Source organism: Nomascus leucogenys, chromosome 16, assembly GCF_006542625.1.
Source record: "Nomascus leucogenys isolate Asia chromosome 16, Asia_NLE_v1, whole genome shotgun sequence".
Taxonomy (NCBI): Eukaryota; Metazoa; Chordata; class Mammalia; order Primates; family Hylobatidae; genus Nomascus; species Nomascus leucogenys.
Genome location: NC_044396.1, coordinates 51,758,121 through 51,778,138, shown reverse-complemented (window position 1 = coordinate 51,778,138; position 20,018 = coordinate 51,758,121). Strand labels below are relative to the sequence as shown.

At 36.4% G+C, this 20,018-nt stretch overlaps 1 protein-coding gene across 1 annotated transcript in view; it reads right to left on the bottom strand.

Annotated features, from left to right (window-relative positions):
* VPS13B (vacuolar protein sorting 13 homolog B) overlaps positions 1-20,018 on the bottom strand; it is an 891,476-nt gene that overhangs the window by 233,095 nt on the left and 638,363 nt on the right. The window contains exon 34 of the mRNA XM_030795363.1: positions 4,253-4,940. Coding sequence (XP_030651223.1) covers positions 4,253-4,940 — 688 coding nt within the window. The remainder of the gene's footprint in view (positions 1-4,252; positions 4,941-20,018) is intronic.

Below are 20,018 nucleotides of genomic sequence, written 5' to 3'. Positions count from 1 at the left end.
CAGATCTTTCATGAACTCAGAGCAAGAACTCACTTATCACTAAAAGGATGGTACTAAATCATTCATGAGGAATCTGCCCCTATAATCCAAACACTTCCCAGTAGGCCTTACCTCCAACACTGAGAGTCACATTTCAAGATGAGATTTGGAGGGGATAAACATCCAAACTAAATCATACAATCATACATATATGCAAAAATTGCTATTGGCTGGCTGCCACTTGAGTTACCTTATAGAAAAGAAGAAATTATTTTGTGTTTGAGACAGGGTCTCACTCTGTCATCCAGGCTGCAGTACAGTGGTGCAATCACGGCTTACTGCAGCCTCAACTTCCCAGGCTCAGGTGATCCTCCCACCTCTCAGCCTCCCCGATAGCTCAGACTACAGGTGCATGCCACTGCAACTGGTGGCAATTACAATTTTTTGTAATTTTGTAGAGATGGGGTCTCACTATGTTGTCTAGGCTAGTCTTGGACTCCTTAGCTCAAGTGATCCACCCACTTTGGCCTCCCAAAGTGCTGAGATTACAAATGTGAGACACTGTGCCCACCCAAAAAGAATTTTAATATCCAGAGAAAAAGTATGAACTCTGTGGAAACACATGACATGTTACTTCTTTCACTTTTAACTTATGATGCCTTTAGCTTTTCCTGGACCTTTCTTAGAACATTAGCTTCATGGTAATACCTCTTTTAGTCCCTCCAATTTAAAGACACTGCAATGACTCCTTCACATTAGAATGTAGAAATGGAGCTAGCCACCCCCAACTTACTGCTCCCTCTGCTTCCCTCCCCATGAATGTTAGCATTATAGCCATTTATATTTTTCTCTTTTTTCTTATCCATATGGTTACTATCTCAGGGCTTCCAGAAAACACTGGTTATGGAACAGTGCTTTTTTTAGGAAAGAAAGTACTACATAAAGTGTTTCTGGATAACCAAATTGGTAATGGGACTTAGACAATTCATTCAAGTGGACAAATATAAAACACATTTCCAGATCATTTTTTGAAAAATAATTTCATTAAAATTTAATAAAACTTATATATTTAAAACTCTGAATAAACTAGTGCTCCACTAGAATATCAAAGGAAATCTGCATCTTCAAAACAAATCAAAATAAATTTCTACCTGATACTGTAGAGCCTTACAGATGTCAATTCCATGAAGCCAAAGCCGAATTACAGAATTCCAAGTTACAGAATGATGAAACTTCAGAACTGGAATGGACTTTGTTGATATCTATTATAATCATCACATTTTACAGATAAGAAAACAGAAAGTCAAAGAAGTAAACTGCCTAAGATCACTTTACTAATTGATCGCAGGGCCATGAATAAAAATTCCAGGTTTTCTGCCTTCTAGTTAAGTATTCTTTTCACTATATGATATTGACAGCTAAAATAGTACCAGCACACATTTATGAGGGCCTAGGCCTGCCGGCTCAATGCTAAGTACTTTAGAATTATTCATGAATTATCTCTTTTCATTTCCATAATGATATAGGTATACATATAAGTGACAGAATTTGAACCCAGGTTTTCCATACCTGAGTACTGTGTAATCACATCATAGACACAGTTAACATACAAATTCACCAGTTAAAACTTAGGAATCATTTGCATGGTCTGAAGTGGGACAATAGAGGCTGACTGAGAGAACCTCCAATTCAGATCCTTCTTTTCAGGGGACCCATAGAGGTTGAGAGTCTAGACTCAGGAGTCCAACACTTCTTAGCTTTGAATTGTAGCTCTGTTTATTGCTAGGTCTGTGACCTTGGGGAAGTTACTTAACTTCTCTAAGCCTTAGTTTCCTAATCTCTAAGACAGAACATTTCCCATAGAGTTGTCATTAGCATGAAATGAGATAATGCGTTAAAGCAGTTAGTACAGTGCCTGGCACAGAGTGATCACTCAATAAATGCTAGTTGAATTTTATTTTTAGCCATTGCATTTTAATTACTTGCCTCCTTTTGGGTCTTCTGAAAAAAATTTCCCTAGATCACTAAGTTCATTTTTAAGAAATATCATTCATATTGATAACTTTTGCTTATTACTAACCAAGAGTCATACTACTGAGATAATACAAATGTTCAAGTAAATGCATTCTGTGTAGGGAAAGGCATCCATGAGAATATTATGCAGAAAATGCTCCTTAGAAGGTATGTGAGCCTTTTTCCTCCTACATTTACCCCCCACCCCTATATTAAATCTGGCCCATGACCACCACTCTAGCTTCATGTACCAAAATTGGGTTCCACGTCAGTTTACATACAAGGTTTTTTCCCCCCTTTAAACAAGTGCTCTATTATTTTAACCTAGGAATTGATTATAATTCAAATGCCTATCTTTGGTATGAGCTCTTATAACTTTGCTGAATACAGACCTAGATGAAAATGTATAAACACATGATTTGGGAGTATATCAATAAAACAGACTGAAGCCAATCTGCTCTTACAATTTTGGAAAGTGGAAACAAGTCCATCATTGGCAGTTCTTTTCTATTACTGTGGACCCTGGCTTGCTTCAGTTTAACAGTTTCAAAGGTTGAGGTTATATACAGAATATCCTTAGGTTGGGCTTGAAGTAAGCAAAATGAGGCTTCTGTGATCTCTGCATATCTACAAATTTAAGAAGAGGTCATAGCTGTTCCTCTCAGCCCCTTTCCCTCTCCTACTTTCCTCTGCCTCTCCCAGTGATTTTTAGTACGGGCCACCCACCTATAGAGCGACTGTAGCTGAGTGAACTTAATGAAGGGCTGAGAATTAAGAATTCATCTCCTAATCCTGCATTTAAGTTTTGGCTAACACCAAGCAGACTTGCAAGCAGGTATCAGGTATATAGGCATGAGTTCTTGAATCACATAACATGTTGCACTATACCAGCATCTCCCACATTTTCATTGCCCCTGAAGTACCTGTTATATCACAGGCACCCAGTAAATGAGAACATGTTTGAGAAAGAGAGGCAGTTGTTGCTGGTAAGGGGTTTAACAAATGGCTCTTGGAGGAGGAGAGCTGATATGATTGAGTTTGCAAGCATCTGCGGCATAAATACTTTCACCATGGCCAATTTAAGCTACTAGTGGTTTAACAACTGTCTTGCAAAGTTCCTGAGTCTAACAATCAGCTCTTTTGACCCATTATGAGCTGCACAGGAGAGAGGGCCAGCAAGCAGCCTGGGGGTAACCCTAGGTTACTCCTCAGCAACTGGCTAGTTACCCCTTTCTTAAATCAGGGGACTTGCACTAAACCCTGGCCTAGAGCTCCTTTGATCCTATTTCCTCAGGCTGAATCCTGACTCCCACACCTGCCATCTACCTTCCAGTATCCTGCTGTGCAAAATGGTCCTTCTTAATGGCAAGAATGAACAAACCTGAATTCCAGATTAGACACGTTGTCTAAATGCCTCACTGCTGGCTTCCACCTACTGGATGGGACCAGCTGAAAGCAATAAAATGCCTGAACTATACCTGAGCTTGCTAGAGCCCTCTTTGAATACTGAATCTTAGGTGACCCAGCTGCCCTCTCCAGTTTTTTTTGGCCAAATCTCCAAAGCTACATTAACTCAGGGGAAAGGTATACTGTCACCTTGCCCTTGTTACTTAATAGCTTGTATGTCTTAAATCTGAACCCTGCTCACTTTCCTAGTCTCAACAGGCAAAAAGCTTTGGAAGTTTCATATAATTATTATAATTAGAATAAGGAAGGGATGGGTTGGGCAGCAAGAGCGAATTAGCCAACATCAATATATTTTCTGTAGATGTACAAAAATCTTTAATCTTTATTAATAAACCTTCTCAATTACATTTAATATGATGCTATTGCATCAAGATGATTATATCAAAAGAATACCAAAAACAAACTTCATCTTCTAAGGCTTTTCTTTTTTAATCTGAATAGAAGCATTAACATGGAAAGCATACCTATAGGCCATTAATATGAAAATGAGCTATGCTTTCCAAACACTGGAAATTGTTAAGCATCTCTATAGTCAAGAAAGAGTTCCCGATTCATTCAGTTCCTGGAAAAAAAATGAATATTCAGAGGCATAGTAAGAATACTAAGGCTAAACCTCAATACATTTCAAACATTTACTTAAACAGGATTCAGCTGTGGAACATGAACTTTACATATTCTGTAGAGAAAAGACTTTTGTCTGCCAGCTGTTTCTGTTTAATCAACCTGGAAACTATGGGAATACAACTTATTAGATAGTAATTATTAGCACTCCAGTAAGTTTGAAGGTTCTTACCTGTACATTTGTAATCAGAGGCCACCCCTTTAAGCACAGCATCAAAAATGGATACTTCCACTCGCTGCTTTCTGTGGTGACAACTCAGAAGCAAGGAAGGCTGGGACACAATAAAGTACAGAAAAGGTTCTAGCTGTAAGTCACCAGTTCCTCTTCGACCAGGCTGCCGAACAATTGTTATACCAAGTGCTTGTCTAGCAGATGACCTTGTGGATGCATGAAGACTTTCAAGAGAGAGGACCCCTATTTTTTTCCCTGAAGGAAAAGAAATGCTGCTCCTTAAGAGATCTTCTGCTGTCACCGTGGAAATACATGCCTGGTTGGGCTTAGCAACATCTGAATCAACTTCTGGGAGATTTAATGAACTCTTGTCTGTTTTTTCATTATCCTTCTGTTCTTGTGATTTCGATTTGGATAAGGCCATACAGGAATATGTCATTAGTGAGATTCTACTTGCAGTAATAAATATGTCAAAGGGAATAAAATTTAGATTTTTTACAATTGATGACTGGCGTGAGGGACGGGCAATGCGATGCTGACTGGCACCACTGTGCTGCTCTATTTGCACTATTCTGATTTTAACACTGTCACTGCCAATTCCACTATCCTGAGCACCACTGTACCGAGATGAGGTTTCAGCCATGCCTCCATCAAATATATCCACTTTTTTCTGTTCTTGTTTAGAGATCTGTAAGAAAAAAGTAATAAAATATTTCAAACTAGTTACATGCCAAGTGTCATATAAACAATGTTATATAAACATGTTGTCAAAGAGAAAATTTTAAAAACGAGTCTAGTATAACTTAAAACAGTAATCAGAAAAATAGAATAGGTGCCCATTTCCTACACTAGACCCCCAAAATCACCTAAAAATGCCAAGGAAATACTTGAGAAAAAGCATCTAATGTTCATTTCCATCATTAAAATACATTTTTGAATGTCAGATCTTCTTTCTTTGGATTAATACAGAATAGCATATATCTTTTAAAATGTCTCTTTAATTATTTTAATACATATTTTTATAGTGATTTCCCAAGCAATACAATAAACTGTCTCTAAAATCATGATTACTGGTGGTTGAAATTACATTTTATGTGGAAGTAGTTTATGCTATATTCCTTACCTTTCTTATAAAACTGATTTATAGGTTTTTGGACAGTAAGAAAGGGAAAAATCAGTAGTCCTAAATTATGAAGGACAAAAAAAGGTACACTAAAATAAATGCATGCCATTTCAAAAGATGTTTATTTTCTCCTACTACAATAGGACTTAAAACAAGGACAAATATAAGTGATAAAGTAAAATCAAGTCAGTTATTAAGTAATTAAAACCCTTGAGGGTAGATTTTTCCTTTATGCAATAAAGGCTACTAGTTCTCAAAATTTTCCACCAATGACTCCCTATGTATAGAACAAAGAGCAACCTGGTGGCAGCAAGAGCTATAATCATTTGGCTCCAAGACCATCAGTTCCTCTTTCTTAGACTGCCTAACCATCAGTCTGCAACTTGCTATTCTGCACCTAGATATTTTACTTGCTTTTTCAACAGAATTATTAAGGTAACCATAAAAAATCCGCAAGAATAAAAAAAACTACCCCACCCCATATTATCACCAAACATAACCAATAGTAATATTTCATGGCTCTTCCTTTCAGTCTTTGTTTCCTACCTAGGCACAGGTTCGCTTCACCTGTATCCCTTTATGGTTATAATGATACCATAGGGACAAATTGATAACTCAAATTTTGACATGCTAATGTACTCTTCATAAATATAATTTTAAAAAGCTGCATAATATTTCATTTAGTGTTAGGAACAATTTGTTCTACCATTCCCATATAGCTGGATATTCAAGTTTTCGATTAGTGCTGACAAACACCTAGTAATATTTTCTCAGGACAGACAGGCTCCTAGAAGTGAAATTATCAGGCCAGGTGCAGTGATTCACACTTGTAATCCCAGCACTTTGGGAGGCTGAGGTGGGAAGACTGCTTGAGTCCAGGGGTTTGAGACTAGCCTGGGCAACATGACAAAACCTTATCTCTACAAAAAATATGAAGAATTAGCCAGGCTTGGTGGTGTGCACCTGTGGTCCCAGCTACTTAGGAAGCTGATGGCTTGAGCCTGGGAGGTGGTGTTTGCAGTGAACCGAGATCATGCCACTGCACTCCAGCCTGGGTGACAGAGTGAGACCCTATCTCAAAAACAAAAACAAAAAAAAATTTTTTTAAAGTGGAATTATTAGGCAAATGGTACAAAAAGGTTTAAAGTTACTGAATATTGTCAAACATCTATCCAAAAAGGCTGCACTAAGTTACATTACTATCAGCAATAAAAAATGTCTCCCAAAGTACTGGGTAACTGGGTATTGCTTCTTCTTCTTTCTTCTTTCTTCTTCTTCTTCTTCTTCCTCTTCTTCTTCTTCTTCTTCTTCTTATTATTATTATTATTATTACTATTTTTAAAGAGAGATTCTTGTTCTGTTGCCCAGGTTGGAGTGCAGTGGTGTGATCGTAGCTCACTGCAGCCTACAACCCCTCAGTGGTGGCTCAAGGAAGCCTCCCATTTCAGCCTTCTGAGGAGCTAGGATTACAGGCATGCATCACCATGGCTGGCTTATTTTTACATTTTTTGTAGAAACGAGGTCTCATAGTGTAGCCCAACCTGGTCTCAAACTCCTGGCCTCAAGCAATCCTCCTGCCTCAGCCTCTCAAAGCTGCTTATTATTTTAAAAATTCCTTAATTTGATTGGTAAAAAAATACATACATATTTTTATGTATAAGAAATAATATATATGCAATAACATATATATAAAACAACTTATATATATATAAGAATAAATAATTCAAGAAAGCGAGGTAATCCTCATTAAAATTCTTTTAAGAATATTTCTTGTTAATTGGTTTTTATAGTTGTTGAGAAAATCACATTGTTAGAGAAATCCAGCATTAGCTATTTGAAACAAAAAGGACTTGTTTATGTCCTTTGAAGACACCATATTCTTTCAAACTATGCAGTCTATACTGTGCTCTTTCCTTTCTTGGAGTGCCCCTCTGAGCTTGCTGTAGCTGATGAACATTTAGTTATCCATCAAGATAAATGACATTTGTCCAAGAACTGTTCTCTCACTCTTTTCCTTCTTGGTGATCTTAGTAGTTCACTTATACTTCTATTATATGACATATTTTACTAAAATGTTTTGTGGTGACAGTATCAGACAGCGTTAAGACAACATAGGCTTAGGAGTCACACAGATGTGGGATCAAGTCCAACACTCTCTAATTGTATGACTCTGAACAAATTACAAATCTAAGGCTATATAATATCATTTGTAAAATAAGGATAATAACTCCTACCTCAGAGAGTTACTACAATGACTGAATGAACAGCACAGCACAGTGCCTGCCTTACAGTAAATACCCAATAATGAGCAGCTGTTATGTGTTTGTCTCTTTTACCAGGTGAAGAACTGTTAGAGGGAATGGAGTATACAATTCTGCTTCTATATATCACTAACGAGCAGGGCAGTGCCTAGCACACTGAAGAGAATCCACGAATGTTTGATATGTTTATTTTATTTATTTATTTATTTTTTTGAGACGGAGTCTCGCTCTTTCACCCAGGCTGGAGTGCACTGGCGCAATCTCGGCTCATTGCAGGCTCCGCCCCCCGGGGGTTCACGCCATTCTCCTGCCTCAGCCTCCCTAGTGGCTGGGACTACAGGCGCCCGCCACTTCGCCCGGCTAATTTTTTGTATTTTTAGTAGAGACGGGGTTTCACCGTGTTAGCCAGGATGGTCTTGATCTCCTGACCTCGTGATCTGCCCGCCTCGGCCTCCCGAAGTGCTGGGATTACAGGCGTGAGCCACCGCGCCCAGCCTGATATGTTTATCTTTGATACAACATTAAATGAAAAAATTGCCCAGCAGACTAGAGTTACATGATTGTTACAATATAAATAAATGTAGATGGAGAATTCTCAATACTGTACTCCTTAAGTTCTTTCCCAGACATATTCATTTATTGTGTCTTTCCTGATCTGCATACTCTACCCTGTGGGCTGATCATACTTCAAAGAATCCTAACTCTTCTGTCTGTGTCCTCACATTGGGACATTAATACCTAACTCATAGGGTTGCTGCAGCGTACAATTAATTAACATATTGAACAAACACAGTAGGCACTCTAAAAAGGGTAAGTTAAAAAATTCACCTTCTTTGTGAAGACTTCAGCAACCCTTCCAGGTGGTGCCAGTCTTTCCCACTGCTATGCTTTTATAACAAACTAATATTATAGCACTTTTCACACTATATTCTGTCTCAGGGATTGTGAGCAATTGAAGAAAAAATAAAAAATACCACTGAGTATGTTTATTATTTGCCAGATACTGTTAGCACATTACATAAGCTAATATAATTCTTTGAGGAGTACTATTATACCCATTTTACAGCGAGAAAATTGAGGTTTATAGAGATTGATCAATAGTTCCAAGGTCAGACAGCTAGCAGGCTTTGGGTAAGAGGAAACATCATGTTAGTATTCTTAGAACATACTATAGTGCTTATCACATAATAAAGCTTAATAATTGTGTGCTGACTGAATAAATGTATGAACATGTATAAAAATTCAGTAAGATAAAGATAATTGTTGTCAAAATAACAGTTTAATTTTAGTTATCCTTATTATGAAAATTTCAAATAAACCTCCAAATCTATTACCAACTAGGAATTCTCGAATAACATGTGAAAAGTGATGAAATCAAGTACTTAAGTAGTCAAATGTGAAATCAAGCACATTTCGAGGCATTACAAACTAAATATCTAAATACAGTATAACTAAAAAATCCTTTAGGTTGAGTTCCATGGCAAACTCCAATCAAGAACTTAAGCTTTATAAGCTATTTTCATTCTCTGAATCAGGAAAGTCAACCACAATTAACTAAATGAAACTATAGTTTCTATGCATAGAGCATTTTTTACTTCTGATTTACAGATTTATACTTAAAATCTACTCTCTCCCTCTTTAAAGTGGATTAAGTGTTCCCACAGGTGTTAACATAAAACAATGAACCACCTGTAGAGAAAGGTAAAGAAATTTAGCATCCAGCCTACATTATGTGCTGAGACTGCCACATTAGTCTCCAGCAAATGTCAAGTGGTGTGATCTTGAGATATAAATAACCAGCAGTGGCAGGATGGCAGCTATCAGCTCAGGTCACAAAGGTTACTGAACAGAAGTCAGATGGTAACTAATTCTAATCACTACTGAGCAGAATGGAATTTGAACCAATGACCTAGAGAGGAAAGACTCTGACTTTCACTGGAAGGAAAAGAAAAAGAACAACGTACCCAGTACTAGAAAACTAAATTCCGAAAACTGGGTTAAAAGCCAGGATTTCCTCCGATTTTTTAAGCCTCTAAACTATCTGTAGCACTGAAGTAAACAAGCTGATGATTTTGAGACATATTTAAAAATACACTGGTTTGTCACCAGTCCACTGCAGATTTACTACATTGAAGGGTATCTGGTCCACTATTAAGAAAAGTTTTATAATTAATTATGTGTGCTGGGTCCTAAACTTGGGCATCAATTTACTATTCCTTTGTGGAAAATGAAGAGTTCACAATATAATAACTCTGAAAGTAACTTGTGCTTTATTATTGTCCAAGGGGACTCATAATTTGTCAAAAATAGCAGTATCTGCTTGCTGTTGGTGCAGCAGAAACATGTATCTCTGGGCAGTGCTGTTACATCAGCTCTCCCACTCTTTACCTACTTATTTAAGACGAACAATAAAAGTTTTCTTTAGCTACTGGTGTGCATTAACATGATCATGATTAAACCATAAAAACCAACTATACATTACTTCGGTCCTCTCTTCCATATGTTTTGAATTATTCTGTTTGAAAATGTACTTTGCGTCCCTTTCAAAAGCTCGACCTTCTGCTTTCAGAGAATTAAATGCATATTACTGTATTGAAGAAGATAATGTTTCAGACCTCCAGGCATATATTAAACACACTGGCAGCACTTGAGACAAAATGCTTTACTTATTAGATACTTCCTATTCTAAACAGTGTCATCAAAGGCTAAAAACAAAATCCATATAAAAGCTGCACAATGCTTCCACACAGAACCTGTGCCAAAATCCCTGTACTTTCCAACTAATGAGGAAAGGATGTGTACTCTTAACATATGAATGTAAGATTTTCCAAGCATTCACTTTAGGAAACTGGGATATTGATTCCATATGGGTTATGTTAAATGGAACTGTATTGGTAAAATAACCTTTAAGATATCTGCCATGATAATGATAATTAAACAATATTCAAAAGACTAAAACAGAAGGGAATTTAGTTCCACAATGGCTAATTAAAATAAAATGAAAAAATACAGCATGCCATCTATCAAGATAAATTGTTATTGTTTAAGAACTATTTAAATGCTGTTAAAATATACTTTTAGATAAAATCTGAGAGAGCTGGAAAAATATTTGTGGCTTAAAAATGGATAGTTTGGTGAAGAAAAAAGCATAGGACTCTGAAATTTTATGCAGAGATAACAGCTTTAAAGCCTTGAGCACAACCAGATGGTACTTAAATCAGTGGAATTCTACAGTTTCACTATCAACGGGTTTCAATATAAGACAGTTTTCAATAGCTAGGAAAACATGTCAAGTTGATAGTTTACTTCTTAGATCATTTCAGCGCATTTTCCCATCCTTTCACAGCTGTATATGGTACAGATACTAGCCACTAGGTGCTGAAAGCTGTACTGGTAGCTAACGAACTGTAGCTAATTCCTCTTTTCAATGTATTAAGATAGGTAAGTTCATTAGCTCACTCTGGGGTTTGGTTAAGAGCCATAGTGTCTCAGGAGTAGTAAATAAAACCACATTTGAATAATGCGACAATACCAAGGAAAGCATTAAACTAATTTCAGGTTATATTAACTAGATGTTCTTCAGTAGCATTTTGGGGAAGCTTGATTGAAATTTCTTGTTCAGCCATATCAACATTTTTATGAACATATTTAAGTATCAGCTCATTAATAAAAATGTTGCAAAGAAATGGATGCTTAAAATTTTAAAGAAAAACCTGTGGAAACCAACCTTTTGAGAACTATTAAGGACCAAAACAAATACAATTTTTGTTTTGATGGCTGACAAGAAAAGGAAATTCAGCATCTATTCCAGGATTTTAATTAAAATTATGTCTTTTAATCTTTTTGTCTTTGTAAGAAAACTTACTATATACCAAACATACGCATATCCAAAATTTCTTCTAACTTCCTATCGTAATTATGGTTATATAATAGCCGTGCTGAAGTAATATTTCCAACAGGCAACAGTCAGACTTTTTCTTTGATCAAAATATATTTTGCCAATTATGAGATTATATCTCATATCTTATAAATTATAAAAAGTCAAGTGTAAAACCACAGAATCAAAGTGACAATCACATCTATATATAACTGTGATCTTTATCTTAATTTTACTGCCCTTGCTATAAGGTAGTAGTATTTTCCAAAAAGTTAACATCTTATCTAACAAATATAGTTAAAAAAGTTATAGTATTTTAATGGTTTCACATACTGAGATTACAAAGGAGAATTTTTACAAACTTGAAAAAGTTATGCGCCTCATTTTGTAAACATTTGCAAACATATTTCTAGCTCTATGCTTTAGAAGTTTGTGGGATGAGGTAGGGTGGGGTGGTTGGGAGAGGCTGTCGCATGCTTTTAACACAGAGATAATCTACACTGGAAGCTTTATATAAATAGAAAATTGTATTAATTTAATCTAGACAACAATAAGAATATATTTTTAAGTCTCAAAATTTCAATGACGTCCATATTATGGTTCATAAACCTTTATCATTTTATTAATGAATTACCATCTCAACTCAGTGATGTGCTAGATGAAATTTATCTTAGCAAGCACACTAAACAAAAACACATCAAAAAGAATAGACTTCAGTATGAAATGTCTCCTTTAGTGTCACCAATTAATGTTACTTTTAATGAAAAAAACAAACAAACTTGAACAAGCACTGTATGCACTAGCTTACTGCAGATACCCAGAGCTAGAAAACAAGGGCTTTTTATATTTTATTTCTCTAAAACTAAATCCTATACAAGATCTCAAATAATATAATTGTTCCCAGTTGAATGGCAAAAAAGGTTTTCACAATACTGCAGTAATTATGCAAAAGAGCAGAACTAATGATACCCATCACTGCTTAACAGACAGAATGATAAAGAGTACTATAGTTTCAAGTTTTCCCTTTCATGAAGTTACTTTTCCGGCTCTTTGAAGTAACAGTATGAGGCCACTACTGCCTGCTAAGTGCTAACTGCAATAAAAGCAGCATACAGATAGTTCAGTCAAGGTTGTGTTTTACTGCAGTCTGTGTTTGGTCTATTGTTCTAATTTAAGTTGTAAATTATGAAAAGGAACTAAGACTAGTGCTAAACTGACTATAACACCTAGATCATTATCAGTGCCTATTTCAATATGATAAACTAAAAAAAAAGTATATGTATCCACCTACCAACATGGGCACACAGGTAAGTTCAAATCCTTCCTATTGAGAATTTATCTGCAGTGTTGACCTTTAGACTTTTGTGTCTGTTTGTCCCTCTATACATATTTGATTTCACAGCATAAGCTTATTTTCAGGGGCTTCTATGTTCATGAAAAAAAAATTAGTGCCAGGCAAAACTTTGCATATAGTTTAACTCAAAAACAGTTCTCATTCTCTGTTCCTTTCTTTCTCTATGTTGCTCACATATACAGTGAATAGGAATAGGTTGGTCATTTTTGTTCAAGGAGACAGGATCTAATTGATTTATACTAGGCTCTGAGTTTAAGTTTGACTTGTTTGCTTTTTGTAATGAATTCACTTAAAACACACAGACATACACGTGCGCGCACGCACACACACACACACACACACACACACCTGACACATTCTGGCAACTTGGACCTTAATCAAAACAGATGCCTCTACATAAGAAACAACAACCTGCTTTGAAATGGCCATGATGTTAATTCTTACAAAGTGGCTACTGTGTGTACAGGGTAACTACTCTTCAGACTGATAAAATCCAAGGTTCATTCCACTGATGTCAGTTTGGAAACCATTTTATCCCATAGCTGCTTAAAGATTTTCAATAGGATTAAATCAGCTGCAAGTCCTCATTATATTAGGGTTTACAATTGTGTCTGAGTTGGAGTCTGTTTTTCATAGAATTTGACTCAGAGACTGACTTAGATTGGCTCCTTGGAGCTAGTCTGATTTTACCAGAAACAACTGTATCACATCAGCCACTCTCATAAACTTGCTTTAAGATTGAATCAGCCCTGACCCTGAAGCAGATGAAAGTTTACCAAGCCTGTACGTAAGTCACAGAAAAGTTTACATTTAGTTTCTGCAGCAATATAGAAGTAGACTGTGCTTATTAACTATTCCAGTGGGCCTCTGACTTGCAACTATGAATGTAATTTTCTGATAAGAAAACTATAGTTGAACTTGGAGAAATTTCTATCGATAAAATACATATAAATCCTTATTTGATTACTTTATCCCCTAAATCATATATATCCCTTTAAAGAAATTATGTTGGACTTATGGAAATGAAGCAAGAAAAAGACATGCTTTTAAAACTAATTTACCCCCAATATTCAGTACAAGTTGAAAAAGTGATGAAAATGGCCAAGCATATTTTTAATTAACTTCATCCAGTAGCTGGTTTTCATTGCCAGATAGAAATATTTGACTTGATTTTCATTATTACTTATTCTATTTAATTTAAAAAAACCTGGTGCAATTAATGCCAGATTCTCTTCAAAGTAAACCCAAGTCTCAATATTCTCTACTACCTAACTAATTTTATGGAAATCCATCAAGACCCAACAGAATGGAAGGTCATTTGCAAACTTGTATTAGCCACCCTTTACTTCATATAGATCATATTCAAACTGAACTAAAGCCATATATTGATTCTCTCTCTGTCATATGTTATCAATACCTTAAAAAGTAATGATGCAACAGACTTGAAATGCAATGGCTAAGATGTTAGAGAGAAATATTTGTTTATGCCCTGCAGCCAATTCTTCTTTTCCATTACAAATACTTTGTTCTTCTCTGCTACTCCATAAAAATAATCACTACACCAAAATGACCTTCCACACAAATGCTTTGATCATAATCTCTTCCTTCAATCTTTGGAAATTCGAAGTATTCTCTAAATCAGGTAAAAATTCCTAACAATATCTCTGGTCAGCTAGCCCCATAGCACCCGTAAATTTTAATATGCCGATATGTCATAAGTCATTCTTGCTGTTCTAAGAAAGCAACTTTCTGTATACTAATGAAGGTAACCTAATCTATACATTAAGCTTGGATATTTTTGGTCATATGGAACTGCTTGAATAAAGTTTAAAAGTTAGAAAGAAGACATTCTTCCTCTCAAATATCAAGCATCACTTTTTGAAACATTAAAGTAGTAATCCAGTCTGCAAACTCCTATGAAAACTTTCTTTAAAAACTATGAATTAAAAAGTAAATTTTAATCATACCTGGTGTATGATTACCAGCTGATCTTATTAGGATGTCTTTTAAGGCTAAATTTTAGAATGTCACATTCACAATGGTATTACCAAAGTAGCAACATTAAAGAGTGTTCTTAGACTTTAAAACTTTCTGACATTTCTCTAACTAGTTAAATAAAGTTTCTACTTTTTCTTATATTAAGATAATATCATTTGGTTAATAATATTACCAAATAATATTGTGCTGCTGGGCTTTAGCTAGAATAATTTATTGGGATAAAATATTTCCCAAGCTTCTTGAAGATAGAGCTAATGTCAAAACTAATGAGCAAATGTGAAATAAAATTTAATTTCACATCATTCATTCATTCATGAAATTGCTATTGAGCATCTACTATGTTCTAGGCACTAGCTAGGGATATAGGAAAAACAAAGCTTTTATCTTCATGAAGTTTACATTCTAGGGGGAAGCCAGCCAATAAAATACATATATGTATATATAAAACACACACCCACACACAAACCATACTTGCTGATAGACCGGATGTTTAGTATTATGAGAGAAAGACAGGAGTCAGGAATGATTTGAATTTTTTTTAGTCAGAGCAACTGCAAGAATGGAAAAAAATGATTTTCCAGATGATTACAAGCAGCTTTCCAACCTGTCTATGTGTTATGCCAAAGCTTTTACAATTTGCTTTTCTGAACTTTGCCTGTTTTGCTAAGAATCATAAATGACCACAGTGATATTCCCATAGGGGCATGACACTCATGACTGTACCCAATTTTAAAGGAATCTCTATTTCAATTATGTTGTCTTCCTAGTTCCTCCCACAAGCCAAACCATTAATCAGCCGAGAACCATTCAAAGGAAGGCTATGATTAGAGACAATGTTCTAGGGTTGGACCTAGTCCTCATTATAGGCAAACATTTGGCAATCAGAGAAATGGGGCTAAGACATGCAGTCATGCCATGATTTCCAGAAAAGCCAATTGAATGAGACACAAATTATTGGGAAGAAATTTTGGACCTGAAACAACAAGACAGACAGAAGACTTTTGAGATAAATCGGAGAAGGGGAAAAGGAGAGAGGCCTGGCCTCTCATAATACCTCTGTATTTCTAATTGCTACTAAGCATTTGGACGCCCCATTATCAACATCACAAACAACATATCTAATGCATCATAACATTTTTAATGTCTTTTACCAAAAATATCACCTATCCATCTTACTTTTTATTTTTTTCTTCTCAAAAGCTCAAATATTAAATGTACTTTTGTGGCCCCCATCAAATACTATTGGTCATTCCTTCATTTCACTAATTACTCTTGCTGTTTCCTTTTTACTTTCTCACTGACCCTTTCCAATGTCTAAAGGCCACTTGCAAGAGCTCCTTAGTTAATTTCTTTCACAGGTCTCTCCCATTGCTAATATATCCCATATAGCACTGCCAGATTACTCTTCTCAAAACACTTTCAATATTTACTTATAAACAGTTGTCCAATGAGAATGTAAGGTCCATGAAAACAGAATTTGAGAGTGTTTTTTTTCCCCTACATTATCACCAAGCACCTAGAACTGTTCATTGGTAAGCAGTAGGTGCTCAATAAATCTTTATGGAAGGAAGGAAGGAAGGAAGGAAGGAAGGAAGGAAGGAAGGAAGGAGGGAGGGAGGGAGGGACAAATGAAGGGAATCATTTGCAAGGTGCTCATTAGATTCCTGGGTAGAGGAGTAGATAAAAGGATGAATTAAAATTGGAGCCTACCTTCTAGGTTAGAGATGTACTCATTTACTAAAGATGCTTTCTGGACATACCTAAACCAGGACAGAAAGAAGCCAGGATTTGGACTTGTTGAAATGGCAGTAGAGACAATGAGACTGAGGGAAACACATAAAAAAGACACAAAAGATGAAAAAAGAGCATAAGTGTAAGGAAAAGGCAAGTGTATGGAAAAGAAAATGTCCCATTTGGCTCAAATAAAAGGTGTACTAACCAGAACAACAGAAGATGTGGTTGAAAAGGCAGGATAAAGCAAGACTCTGGGTGGCAGGTTAAGAGACTTGCACTCCTCATTTTAGGCCTGTCTTCAAAGCAGTGCCTCTTGAGCACCTGAATCAGAATCATTTAGGGCACTTGTTTAAATAGAGATTCTCAGGCACCATGTCAGAAGCATGTGACCTGAAGGTGGGACTTAGTGATCTGCACCTACAATGAACTCCCAGTAATTCTTATGCACGTTAATGTTTCAGAAACACTGCTATGCACAATGGAGAACTCTAAGAACTTTTCAAGCAAGTCAGTGACAAAAGGATGTTTGAGAAAAATTAATGCGATAAAAATGTGCAGAGGGGAGTAGGGGACTAGAGACTGCAGGTAGCAACACCAGTTAGAAAGCAATCAACTAGATGACAATTATGGGAATCTGAAAAAAGGCAATATATAAAGCAGTAGGCCTCAGGTGAATTAGAGAAATCTTACTTGATTACTCCACCTCAGAATCTGGACATGGCAGATTACTGTTTACTAAATAATTTTAACCAGTATGCTGGGGTCTCCTCTTTAACCCACACCTCACTGCTCCTCTATTCAAAGTCTCCATTCTGGAACTTCACATTCACCTTCCTATGTCCAAATCTTCACTTGTGCTGTTCTTCCAGCCTAGAATGCCCTCCCTCATAAGAGTCCATTTTCCTCCGAGAAGCCTTCTCTTTATGAGCCCACAATAACTACTTTCTTCCCTACAATGCTGTAGAACAAACTGTCTCTATCACTTATCTAGCACTTAGTATATATACTGCAATTTTCTTTTAATCCTTACACTCTATATTGTAAGCTTCTTGAGTCCAAGAGCATGTTATATCCACTTCTGTAAATCTTGGGCACAATGCACATAAATGTGGTAAGATAAGTATCTGTAGATGGCAATGATGATGGTGATTAAGATATAACAATGCTAACCTAATTAGTTGATTCTCTGATATTCTTTAAAGCAACAATGCCAAAATATAGATAACACTTATTGGATGCATAGTATGTGCCAAGAACTTTTCTATGTGCACCACATACATCAACTCATTTAATCCTCAGAACAACTCTAATAAAGAAGTTTCTATTATTATCCCCATTTTAAGGCAAAAAATTGAGGCCCAGAGAAGTTAAGCAACTTGCTCAAAATTATATAGCTAGGCTGGGCATAGTGGCTCATGCCTATAATACCAGATCTTTGGGAGGCTGAGATGGGAGGACTTCTTGAGCCAGGAGTTTGAGATCAGCCTGTACAACATAGCATGATCCCGTCACTACAAAAAATAAAAAAATTAGCTGGCATGGAGATGCATGCTTGTAATCCCAGCTACTTGGGAGGATAGCTTGAGCTTAGGAGTCTGAGGCTGCAGTGAACCACGATCACGCCACTGCACTCCAGCCTAGGTGACAAAGCGAGATCCTGTCTGCCCACTTAAAAAAAAAAAACAAAAAACACATAGCTAGTAAATGGTGAAACTGGAATTTGAACACTGGAAATATAACTCTGGAGTTCATTTTAAAATCACATCCTACATAGTTTGTCTTGGAACCTTATTTCTTTCATAGCTCTTAATCATGACCCAAAAATTTTTAAAGTTTTTGTTGTTGTGGTTGTCCATATGTTTCCTTACTAAATGGCAATATCCATAATTGTAGGGACTAATTAATCTTGTCCACTGCTACATATGTAGTGCTGGGCACATAGTAGATGCTTCATAAATATTTGTTTTGTAAAATGAATGAAAACATAAGGAAAAGGGAACAGGAGGTGGGAGTAGAGGAGTGAAGCAACACATACCATTATGAACATCTAAGGGAGCTAGGGAGATTTTTTTTTTTCTGCAGATTTCAGACAGATGGCTTTCCAGAGAAAGCTCTTCATCAATACATGAATCTACTTTAAAATGCTGAAAGGAAAAATCCATTTGCAAGGTGCTGGAACCAGGTGTCTCTATTTTAGCAAATCATTGAATTCAAGAACGGGAAGCAGGGCTTGGAGATAGAGCACTGCACTAGGGAGCTAAAGACCTGGCTGAGTTCCACAGTTTCCACTAAGTCACACCTGTGTGCAGCTATGTGGGAAAAAACTGACTTTGTTCACAGCTTTCCTTTAGTCGACACGGAGTTAAAATGGAGTAATCTAGGCCAAGTTCATATTCTCAATTCAGTGCATCAGAATCGTGACTTGTTAGATCTGGAGGACGTTCTGGATCTCATTGTTTCCAGAGATTTTCAAACTACTTTTCTGCCACAGTACATTTTCTTCAAAGAACATCTTATGGGTTAATGGAACAGGGGTTGAGGGGTGCATAGGAGAGAAGGGATGCACAATCTGTAAAACATATAAAAGCAAAGTTGCCACAGAATGACTGTATAATGCATATGTGTCCATGTAATTTGAGGGCAACAAAGCCCATGCTACAGGTCAACTGCCCCTTGATGTAATTTTTAAATTAGTATTTTTTTTGACTGACAAATCACAACTATATACATTTATGAGGTACAGTGTGACGTTTTGATATTTGTATAAAATCTGGCATAATTAGGTCGGGCACAGTGGCTCACACTTGTAATTCCAGCACTTGGGGAGGCTGAGGCAGGCAGATCACCTGAGGTCAGGAGTTCAAGACCAGCCTGGCCAACATGGTGAAACCCCATCTCTACCAAAAATACAAAAATTAGCTGGGCATGGTGGTGTGCCCCTGTAATCTCAGTTACTTGGGAGGTGGAGGTTGCAGTGAGCCGAGATTGTGCCACTGCACTCTAGCCTGGGAGATAGAGCGAGACTCTACCTTAAATAAATAAATAAAATAAAAATAAAATAAAATGTGGCATGATTAAATCAACATATCCACCATCTTATCATCTTGCTTATTTATCTTTTTTTTTTTTTTTTTTTTGAGACAGGGTCTGGCTCTGTTGCCCAGGCTAGAGTACCTATCATTTTTTTATGGTGATCCATTTGAAATTTAGTCTCTTAGTTACTTTGAAATATGTAATACATTATTATTGACCACCGTCACCCTGTTATCCAATAGATTCTCAAAACCTATGCCTCTTGTCTATCTGAAAGTCTGTACTCTTTGATCAACAACTCCCCATCCCCTCCTTTCCCCTACCCTCTAGCCTGGGGTAATCAATCATTCTACTTTCTACTTCTGTGAGTTCAACATTTTTAGATT